At 40.0% G+C, this 12,076-nt stretch overlaps 1 protein-coding gene across 1 annotated transcript; it reads right to left on the minus strand.

Moving 5' to 3' along the window:
• Positions 1-5,933: 5,933 nt before the first annotated feature.
• On the minus strand, positions 5,934-6,434 carry LOC140766887 (uncharacterized mitochondrial protein AtMg00860-like). The gene has a single exon (XM_073106558.1). The coding sequence runs from the start codon at positions 6,432-6,434 to the stop codon at positions 5,934-5,936; it is 501 nt and encodes a 166-aa protein (XP_072962659.1).
• Between the last annotated feature and the right edge of the window lie 5,642 nt (positions 6,435-12,076).

A 12,076-nucleotide genomic window follows, 5' to 3' on the forward strand; every position in this document is an offset into this window, starting at 1 on the left:
TAATTACAAAATAAAATTACCATGCATGACATGCAATAATAACGGTAAGGAAAATATATGCACATGTATGCTATGAATATGGTGATGTCATAATATAAGTTGTTTCATTCCCTACTGTAACGCCCCTCGCCCAGCATGGGCACGTGCATGCCCACACGCCCACAAAACATGCACGATGCACGCGATAGGTTGGGCGGGACCCGTCACGCATAGATACACTTTTGAGCTCATATAATCATGACATCATCGAAAAAAACCTACTAACATATCTATACTCACATAATCCATCTCCAAATAAATCATACTATTAACCAAATAAATTTGTTAATATATGAATATCCAAGTTCAAAACAACCATACTAAACAGTTACAAAATTTGGCAAGGCCCACACAGGCCATGACAAATCATCAATAAAATAATTGATACATGAGTACACTAAACTGTATTATACAAATCATCATCTAATTTAATAGAGTACAAATATTAAATAATAGTACAACTCAATTTCTATATCAACTAACATCTATACTGTCTTGTATCTATAGCTCACCTCATCATCTCTCTAAATATCTTCTTGAGATATCTAAGTCACTATCACGTACCACATATCTAAGGGGTTAGAAAAGAAATAGAGTAATGAGCAAAAAGCTCACTGAATAGATCTTACCTCGAATTAGTGATACCAAATAGAGAGTAAATCAAGTACTAGATAATATGACTCAAAAAAAATCATGCTATGAATAAGCATATAAGCAAGTCCTCGATAATCTCATCTTTATAATAGATATCATGTTATGATTGATCAAGAACACAACTCTTGACAATATAAAATAAACCTCCATGTCATACTATCAAATATAATACATATGATGCATGCCAACTATGACCATGTCATGACGTCAAATGCAATGGTATCTGAAGCATGATAACTACTCGACAATCATATGCAATTCTCAGTATCATCATCGACATCTCGGTATAACATCATCATACTAGACCATTATGCACAGTCAACACTTAGTACCCAGTCTCATAGTCCAGCATGAAAGCTCAGAGCATACCCTACCAACCGTTAAGGGTACCTTAATCATATAATTATACCCTACCAACTGTTCAGGTTATCATCATCATCATCCAGACCTGGGTACTCAACTAGTTAATAGAAACCACATGAGGATAACTCGCCACATATGCCCTAGCGAATAACATATGTCCGAATGTCTATTGCGCACACAGACTACTGACCTCCGATGTAAGGCCACAGGATTGCAACTACGTCAAACGATCAATCATCTCCAGGCACACCCTAACCCTCGCGCCCACTCAGGTATCCTCATGTTTTCTATCAACTATCCTATCAATTAGATTTTATGATTTCTTTCTAAATGATAAATCGTATGCATTTTATCCAGTACTATAACAAGTCATGCATATCAGAAATTATAATATATAATATAACTTAATTTAAGAAAGATGTCTAGGGGATAAGACTACTCATAGTTTGATGAGAAGACATGAACCACATGAACTACATATCCCTCATATTCGTCAACCGAGAGTTAACTCATTGCTAGCAAGGTCCAGAAAGTCTCAAATAAGGAGTTCAGCGACAACGACGGTAGCAGAGGCGAGTCGACGACGGTAGTAGTGAGAGAGAGAGAGAGAGAGAGAGTTTGAGGGAAAGAGGAGAGTGAGAGAGACCGAAAGAGAGAGAGGGGGGAAGAGAAGAAAAAGAGAGAAAGGCGGTCGGGAGGAGGCTGCGACGATGCCTGTCGCGCTAGCTAGGGCATGTGGCACCCTCCACGCAAGCTGCTCATGCAGTTCCATAAGCACGAGGGTGGCCACGTTGTGCCTATAAAAAATTTTATTTCTTATTATTGTTCTTTTTAGGTTGGGTTGTTACACCTAGACTACTCCTTGATTAAAGAAGTTTCACTTGCTTGAACTACTTTCCTGATACTAGTTACCACTGCGCCACAAGATCATCCTCATAGGGTACGGAGTCCACCTCAATTAGGAAAGTAAAAAAAAGCATAAGCACAAATACCTCTTATTGATTAATTAAATAACTCTACTAACGTTCACTATAGGCTTCGGTAAGTCTATTTACAAATTCCTATATTTATTAATTAGGTTAAGCTAGCATAGCTATACTAGCGCCTAACATGTTATTAAAAGAAATTTAAAATAATTTATCTCAAATTTTTGTTCCACTAATTATTATCGTTTAGGTAAATCACATGTGCAACACTGAATTAATCTACCTTGTTGAATAAGACAAACTGCTTGGCATAATTTTCCTATAGTAATTTGTATTAATTCCCCAGCAAGAGCAATTAATACAGATACAACAAGATTACCGACTCATTTGCTAAAATTAATTTAACCAAAGTTAAGATCAATAATGATAAATGCTACCTAGAACTAAATCTCTATTAAGAATAATTATTAAAATTAACCAAACCACTATTTATCGATAATTAATATTAAGGCTCAAGTTGATAAGAATAAAAGAATAAGATAACTAGCATAATTAAAATGATTATAATGCAACTAATCGGCTTGACCGGCTAGCTCAAGGCCAAGCACAAACCCACTAAAATTGGGCCCAAAACTCCAAGGGAACTAGGCCTAAAGGACTCATGGGCTAGGCCGCAGCCTAACCCACCAACGAACCTGGGCTGGGCTGCTTGTAGCCCAAACCCACAAAAAAAACTTGGGCTGGGCTGCATGCAGCCCAACCACACCTAAAACTCGAGTTGGGCTGCACCTAGCCCAGCCTAGCCCAGCACACAGGCCTCAAGTTAAGGTGCACCTAGCCCAGCCGGGCACACGGGCCTCGGGCTGGGCAACACCCAGCCCGATGAAACTCGGGCTAGGCCTTATTGTAGAGATATTCAAGGATACAGATCCCAAATTTGTTCAAACGGATGTGGACAATTGGCCCAACTGCCGGCATACCAAACCAAGTGCACATAAGCTGCATTTGATTCAGCCACCATCACATCTAAATCTTAAGGAGGAAAGCGGCCTTCAGATGCATAAGTGTATGATAACAATCAAGAGCAAGAGCAGTGTGATTACTTTTAAAGCAAATGCTGCACGATCACTAGCATTGTTAGGATTTTAATCAAGCTAAGGTCCATTGTTTCGTTAAGTGTGGTTCATAACTCAATACTTTGACCCAAAAAAACCTCCAGAGTATGATCTTGCTCCTTAGAGGCGAAGTTGAAGGGGGTGATAAATGGATTATAATAAATGCATGCCACTTAACGTGAAAGAAATTAAATCATGATCATCAATTGGTTTTCGCACAGTAGTAGTACATCAACCTGAGCTTACCGCACTCAATCGAGGTAATCAATTTAATTCCTATTGCCTTGTGTAGAAGTTCGTAGTTGTCTCACCAAATGTGAGTAAGCCATGAAGGTGACTGAAAAGATAAGTTTCCTACCTGTGCACTCCACACTTGCTGAGAAGTGCCTAAGCCATAAACAATGGTTATCAACTTCTCGAAAAAGAGAAGAATAGAAATCAAATAGGTAGTCATTAAACCTTCTTATGCCAAAACAACAAAGGGGGAGTTGGAAGAACATACTGTCTAGGGTTTTATATATAATTAAGTAACACTACTTATCAAAGACCTATATGTAGGGGTGAAAACGGGTCGGAGTTATGGTCGGATTAACTCCGACCCGACCCGCTATCCGACCTGACTCGGATCGGATTCGGATAAAAAATTTCTATCCGATTCGGATTCGGATTCGGATTCGGATACGGATAGAATTTTTGAAGTAAAACTCTTAATAATTTTGTGTTAATTATATTTAAATAAAATATTATAATTATTTTAAATTTAATCAATATCCGTTTAAGATCCGATCCTTTATCCGAAAATTATCCATATCCGTTTAGTTAGGATATGGTTTTAAATTTTGCTATCCGTCCAATATCCGTATCCGAACTAAAAATACGGATCCGGATATGGGCTGAGCACTATCCGATCCGTATCCTATTCGTTTTCACCCCTACCTATATGTGTAAAAAAATCAAAGATCAGAATCAAAACAAAGAAAAATTCAATATTTCTACAAAATTGATTTGAACCAATCCTATCATGTTCACCGCAACATGATTTATGTGCAAGAAATTATATTATGAACTGGCTTGATCTGATCCGTAATGGTTCTGGAGTAGAGGATATGACTTTCGAAGAAAGCTTCGAATGATCCAACTGTGGGATCTTCCTGAAATTTGGATATATTGTCGCCCTTGAAAAGATCTTTCCAATGAACCCAAGATCGCAGGGTTTAGATGGCTAGATCTTGAGATATCATCTGAACAGTGGTCAAAGGTCGGGTAAACTCTAGCTTAATAGCCCTTCAATGGCTTCTGACTCATCGGGATCAGCCCTTATTGTCTCGGGTGGAATAGCTCCAATTGGTTCGGCAGGGAAAACTCGAGCCTTAAGGCTTGAGACATGAAAGACTAGATGTATCCACACCTCCTCAGGTAAGTCTAGACGGTACGCCACATGTCCAATCCTCTCGATCACCTGATAAGGTCCATAAAATTTTGGAGCCAACTTTTGATTAGAAATGGGTCTAACTGAGCTTTGTTGATATGGTTGGAGCTTGATGTAGACCCAATCCCCAATCGAGAAGGACCTCTCTAGGTGCCGCTGGTCATAGACTTGCTTTATTCGATTTTGGACAACCGCTAGGTGCATCTTCAGTGTTCTCAATACTTCATCACGATCTCGCAAAACCGCATCCACCTCGGTTTGCTCGGCTCGGGTCGATGGCAAGTATGTATGCAAGGTTAAAGTCGGTTGACCATAGAGGGCCTCGAATGGGGTCATACCAATGGCAGAGTGGAAGATCGTGTTGTATGACCATTCTGCCCATGGCAAATAAGATAGCCACTACCGTGGTCGCTCGCCGACAAAGCACCGCAAGTATTGCTCTAAGCGTCGGATTGGCCATCCGTTTGAGGATGATAGGTTGAACTCATATGAAAGGTAGTCCCTTGGAGAGCAAAGAATTCATGCTAAAATTGACTCACAAATATAGGATCATGATCTGAAACAATTGACTTTAGCATACCATGCATCTTGGCCACATCACGCACATAAACCTTCGCAACCTTCCTTGCCGTGTAGGGGTGCGCCAAGGCTGAAAAATATGCATACTTGCTGAGGCGATCCACCACCACCATGATCACCAAGTGACCTCTGGCCTTGGGTAGACCATCGATTAAGTCTATGGCTACATCTTCGCAAATCTTCATTGGAATCGAAAACGGTTGTAGCAAGCCGGCAAGTTTGGCCGATTCCTTCTTTGTTCTTTGACACACCTCGCAAGCCTTGACATAGACTTGTACATCCTTCTTTATTCCAGCCCATGTGCAACTCTGGCTCAGCCGTTTATACGTGCGCAACACCCCTTCTTGTCTAGCCATAGGGGTGTCATGGAAGTGGCGCACCAAATCCATACGCAAGTGGCAATCAACTGGAACAATTATCTTGCCTTGGTCCACTAAGAGTCCGTCCTTCATCACAACTCCTTGCATTCAGCTAGGATCTGTAGCAAGGTCGTCCAACATCCTCATGGTGTTCGAATCCTTCTTGTAGGCCTCCTGTAGCTATTGGAAAAAAGGGAAAACCGACACCGAAATCGCTGCCAACTCGGCTGGATTCGGGCGTCTCGGCAGCGCTATTTTTGGTCCCCTTCTTGTACACCAACTCGTAGTTGTATCTAAGTAGCTTGGACACCCACCTTTGTTGGGCTAGTTTGTGTAAGCGCTGCCCAAGGAAATATGGCAAACTCCTTTGATAGGTGCAGATCGTGAAGCATTGCTCGATGAGATAAGGCCTCCACTTGGTGATAGCATGGATGATGGTGAGCATCACCCTTTCATAAGTGGATAGCAGCTATGAATGCTCAGAAAGAGCCTTGCTCATGTAAGCCACGAGTCTGCCCTCTTGCATCAAAACAGCCCCAATGCCGACTCCGGACACGTTGCACTCAATGGTGAACGGTTTGGTGAAATCTGCTAAAGCAAAGACCGGGGCTAAGATCATCGCCTTCTTCATGGCTTCAAATGTTTCCTTTGCTTTGTCCATCCATATGAATGCACCCTCCTGCAGTAAGGCCGTGAGGGGAGCCGCAACCTTGCCATAGTTCGCCACAAACCGACGATAGTAACCGGTTAAGTCGAGGAAGCCACGTAGCTCCTTGGTAGTCTTGGGCAGCGGCCATTCCACCATGCTTTGGATCTTCTTAGGGTCAGCTTCCACACCATCTTTAGATATGATGTGGCCCAGGTAGTCGACCCTTTGTTGCCCCCATGAACACTTGGAGCCCTTAGCCTTTAATTTGTATTGCCGCAATAGGCTAGGTACCGTTCGAATATGTTGCAAGTGCTCCTCCATGTACGGTTGTATACCAATATGTCATAAAAAAATATCAGCACATATTGCCTCAAATGAGTCTAAAAGTTATCATTCATTAAGTTCTGAAAGCTGGCGGGAGCATTTGTAAGACCAAAAGGCATAATGAGGAATTTGTAGTGCCCATCATAAGTTTTAAATGCCGTCTTGTGCACATCGGACAATTCTACTCTGATTTGATGCTACCCCACCCTCAAATCTAGCTTTCAAAAGTAGCATGCACCCGCCAATTCATCCAGCAATTCTTTGATTACCGGTCTTTGACATTGATGGAATTGAGAGCTCAATAGTCCACGCAAAACTGCCACAATCCATCCTTCTTCCGCATGAGCAAGACTAGTGAAAAATAGGCGCTACAACTTTGTCTTATCACCCCGCTAGACAACATCTCTTAGACCATCTTCGTTATAGCTTCCTTTTGGATGAAGGATAATGGAATGGCCTCACATTTGTTGGATCCGCCCTAGGCATGATCTCGATGCGATGGTCTTGCTTCCTAGGTTAAAGTAATCCATGAGGCTGCTGAAATACTGATAGGCTACGGAACGATTCCTTCAAAAGCTAAATTTATTGTAGGAAGTAGTCCACGCAACTAAGGGAAAATATTCACCAAATATTCTCCCATAGTCAGGAAATTACGAAAGCAAGTGGAATTGATCCGTAAATCCTTGATCTACGATTTTTATATTTACACCCTTCGCAGATTCAAACTGAAACTAGGATGAAAACACGATATATTGCGGATGATGGTGGTGGTGACGAGTGGAGTGGATGTTAGGGTTATGGATGATAATAGAGATGAGCGTGGATGGGTGATGTTGTTTAAGGGATAAAGACGAAGAGAAGAAATGATTGAGATACCAAAGAAGAGGAAGGACTCGACAAACGAGGGAGATTAGAAGTTAGGAGAGACCTTGCCAACGGTAGAGGTGGAAGGTTGGTGAAGATGGAGGAGGGAGATTAGGGTAGAGAGAAGATAGAGAGGCAAAAACTAATATTCCAATAACATAATGATTTTGGCTGCCATCCACACCTTTATAGAGACTAGCCAACAAGCCCTAACAATAATAATTAATCCTAATCCTAGTGGAATCCCGCCGATCGTGTTCAAACGCGTTCGATCGCATTCGAACGCACAAAAAGCTTTCTCTATCGGCTCGAACGCGCATTTCGCATTCTCTGTTTTTGTGATCCTGATGCAGGCGTTCGCAAGGGCGTTCGAACGCGACCCCTTCTGCGTTCGAACGTGACCTCCAAAAATTTTATTTTAATAAAAATAAACAACTAATGCAATAAGAAAAGACTCTAACAAGGTGTATCAGCCCACCACGCTTCCCCCACCTTGCCCTCAAGGTGTAAAGTCGGGCAAATGCTCTAAGATGTTCGTCTCCAACTCCCATGTCGCCTCATCGGATGACTTGCCAAGCCACTCAACTAGAATCTCTATCTCTAATCTGGTACCATGATGTCATTGGCGCCTAGCAAGTACATGAACTGGCTCTACGATATCTGTCTCCTCCAATGGCTCCGGTAGAGCTAATCCAACGACCTCATGATTACCAATCCGCTCCCTCAGTAATGAAACATGGAAGACAGGATGCACTATCGACCCCTCCGATAGCTCCAAACAATATGCAACCAGACTGATACGCTCTAACACTCGAAACGGACCAAAGTAGCAATGTGCTAACTTTTGGTTAGGTGCTGATGTCACCTATCGATATGGTTGTACTCTCACAAACACCTAACTGCTGATGTCGAACTCCTCCCGTTGGCTACGATCATAAACTTGTTTCATGCAGTTTTGAGCAAGTTTAAGATGAACATATAACCTCCTCAATTTGGCATCTGTATCCATCAATGCTAAGTCCACCTTCGTACGATCTGTAGATGCCACTGGATCATAAGCACGTAATGTCGGAGCCGTGCGCCCATACACCACCTCAAATGGAGTCATGCCAATACTATTGTGATAGGCGGTGTTGTAAGACCACTCCGCCCATGGTACAAACTCCAACCATCATCTCAGCATCTCCCCAACCAAGCACCTCAAGTACTACTCAATGCCTCAATTGATCACCTCGATTTGGCCGTCCATCTGTGGATGGTAGGCCAAACTGAAGTTCAATCGAGTCCCATGTAATCTAAAAAACTCCATCCAAAAGTCGCTCATAAATACACAATTACAATCTAAGATAAGGCATGCCATGTAACCGAGCAATATCTCTAACAAAATTTTAGCCACTGACTTGGCTAAAAATAGATCTGCCAATGTAGAAAAGTGTGCATACTTACTCAATCTGTCAACCACCACAAAAATAACAGAATAACCACGTACCAGCGGAAGACCTTTGATGAAATCCATAGAAATGTCTTCCTAAACATGGTTCGGTATCGATACATGCTGTAGTAATCCGGCCGGTTTCAATGTGGTTGCCTTAGCCGTTTGATAGATTTCGCAATCACGAACAAAACTCCTCACATCTCGCCTCAATCCTGGCCACGTGCAACTCTGAGATATCTTCCTATAAGTCTTCAAGACACCCTCATGACTAGCCTCTAGAGTTTGGTGGAAGTGCCCCAATAATTTCTGTTAGGTTTTTAATTATTGGCAATTGTGTATAAAATATTCTAAGTGTATTTTTTACATGTATATGAGCTTTACACAAGTCTAGAAAATTTTTGGTTTGAAGAATTGCAAAATTATTGAAGCAAAGTTGATGAGTTCAAGTCATACCAACGAAGTTTGAAAATCTTGGACTTTCATGAGTACGGATAAGACTCGGATTTGGCTCTATCTTGAAGATCATGAGTACGGAGGTTCTAGCGAGCAAGACTGAGAGGAACAAAGTCGTTTGGATCGACGGGTTGTTTTGTAAGTCAGTCTTGTAACTACTACTATCATAGTGATTGGTTTTGATCCGAGTTTGAATCCGTGGTTTTTTTCCCGTTTTGGATTTTTCCACGTTAAAATCTTGGCGTTCATCTCTGCTTTCATTCTTAATATTTCTTCGGACTTTTAGTTAAGCGAACGAGCGATATTATTGCCTAGTGTTTAGATACATACGTGTGTCTAGGGGTTTTTTCAATTGGTATCAGAGCAGATTCTCTCACCCTTTGAGAGAGATCAGATAGGCATGGATTTTCATAGAGATGGACCCTCATCTATTAGACCTCCTATTCTAGATGGATCAAATTATGGATATTGGAAAGCTAGGATGAGAGCTTATTTGAAGTCTATAGATGAGTGAGTATGGATGGCCATTGTGAACGATTGGAGTCCACCAATGTACATGGTGAATGATGAGTTTATTGAGAAACCGATTGAGTCATTGGATAAGACAGATTATGAAAAAGTTGGCTGGAATAGCAAAACAATAAATACAATTTTTAGTTGTGTTTCTTCGGAAGAATTTAGAAGAATTTCTACTTGTGAAATAGCAAAAGAAGCCTGAACGATCTTAGAAACTACTCACGAAGAAAACTTTGTAGCCTTTGCCTCTTCTCTATTTAATACTGACTCTGTTGTTGATACTGATAGTACAGATGATCAGGATATGTTATCAGCTGTGGAAGATGAATTTGAAATTCAAAAGGCATATAATGACTTGTACCTAGAGTCATTTAAACTCAAGAAAAGCAATCTTAGACTACTTCAACGACTCAAGGTAATCGAACCAGAAAGAAATCAATTTGAGGAAAAGTACAAATTGGAACTTGAACGTGTCAAAGACCTTTCTGAACAACTTGACAATACAAAAAATAAGATGAAGGTTGATGAAATTGAGCTAGAGCGATTGCAGAAGGAAGTGACATTTCTTAAAGGGAAGAACAAACCTGACGAGATTCTAAAAGCTCAGATCTCTGGAAAAGACAGGTATGGTGTTGGATACACTGGTAATTCAAATAATAACAAAACTGTCTTCGTTTCTGTAGGTATACAAAAGGAAGAATACCTGAAGTCATCAACCGCATTTACAAAGCAATCCTGGATGAATGCTTCTAAACTGAAGTTGAATTTACAAACTGGTAACTCTTCAATGGCACCAAAGGTAAACATTAGTCATACTCCTCGACAAAACGTGAATAGAAAAGGGTTTGTTCCGACATGCTATCATTACAGCATTCTAGGGCATATTCGACCCCATTGCAATTTTTTGCAAAAACCTAGAAGTGCTTTCATTTATGGGATGAAAACAAAGGCCATATAGGTCAAGAAAAGTGACTTGAAATGTTATGTTGTACATACTGCCTTGAAAGCTTTAAATTCTGACTTGTGGTATTTAGACAGTGGCTGTTCAAGACATATGTCAGACGACAAATCCTTATTTTCTAATCTCGAAAAACATAAAGGGGGAGTTGTGACATTTGGAGATGGTAACTCATCCAAGATAATAGGTAAAGGAAAGGTAAGTACTCCAGGTGTTCCTATTCTTGAAAATGTTTTTTCTGTTAAGGGCTTGAAAGCAAATCTACTAAGCATCAGTCACTTTTGTGATGAAGGTTATGAGGCAACATTCTCCAAAAATGATTGTACTATTCTAGATCATGATGGTAATGTTATATGTTTTGGATCTAGAACATCTGATAATTACTATGTTGTTAGAACTTCACATAATCTGAAATGTAACAATACAAAATATGCTAGAACTCCTATGAGTACAACTACCAAACTAGGAAAAGACACTTTAGGAAAAAGTGTTGATCAGACACTATATAGGAGCATGATTGGTAGTCTTTTGTACTTAACTGCTAGTAGACCTGACATTGCATTTAGTGTCGGTGTGTGTGCTAGGTTTCAGTCTAAAACTAAGGAGATATATTTGTTTGTTGTGAAACATATCATAAAATATGTCAGTGGCACAGTTGATTTATGTATCTGGTTTAATTATGACTTGGGTGCTATCATATCGGGATACACGGATTCTGATTGGGCAAGTTCATGTGATGATAGAAAAAGTACTTCAGGTGGATGTTTTTATGTTGGAAACAATCTAGTTGCTTGGCACAGTAAGAAACAAAACTCGATATCTTTATCTACTGCAGAGGCCGAGTACATTGCAGTAGGGAGTTATTATTCTCAGTTACTATGGATGAAACAGATAGTCAAGGATTATGGTATTGAACAAGATATTATGGTGCTTTATTGTAACAACATAAGTGCTATTAATATATCAAAAAATCCTGTTCAACACTCGCGTACAGAACATATTGATATTCGACATTATTTTATACGCAAGTTAGTTGAAGACAAAACAATAACACTAGAACATGTTGAGACGGAGAAACAATTGGGTGATTTGTTTACAAAACCTTTGGATTTACAGAGATTTGAGTATTTTCGTACTTCTTTAGGGATTTGTACTTTGGACTGATTTTATTGGGATTTGTGTTCTTTTTAGTTTGCGAGTTTCTTTCTATTTCGTTTCATTTTTTTAGGTTTTCTTTTACTCTGAAATTTTCTTTGGTTTTAGTTTCAGATTTGTCGAGAGTTTTTGTCATAAAAAAAATTTGATGCACTTCTAGATTCAAACATATATTTTTGACATATAAGTATGATTTTTTACTTGATTATGAATTATTATAGTCAATTTTGTCATCTTGAACTATATTGTATCAATTTT

Source organism: Typha angustifolia, chromosome 9 (assembly GCF_048772165.1).
Source record: "Typha angustifolia cultivar Huaian chromosome 9, ASM4877216v1, whole genome shotgun sequence".
Lineage (NCBI taxonomy): Eukaryota > Viridiplantae > Streptophyta > Magnoliopsida > Poales > Typhaceae > Typha > Typha angustifolia.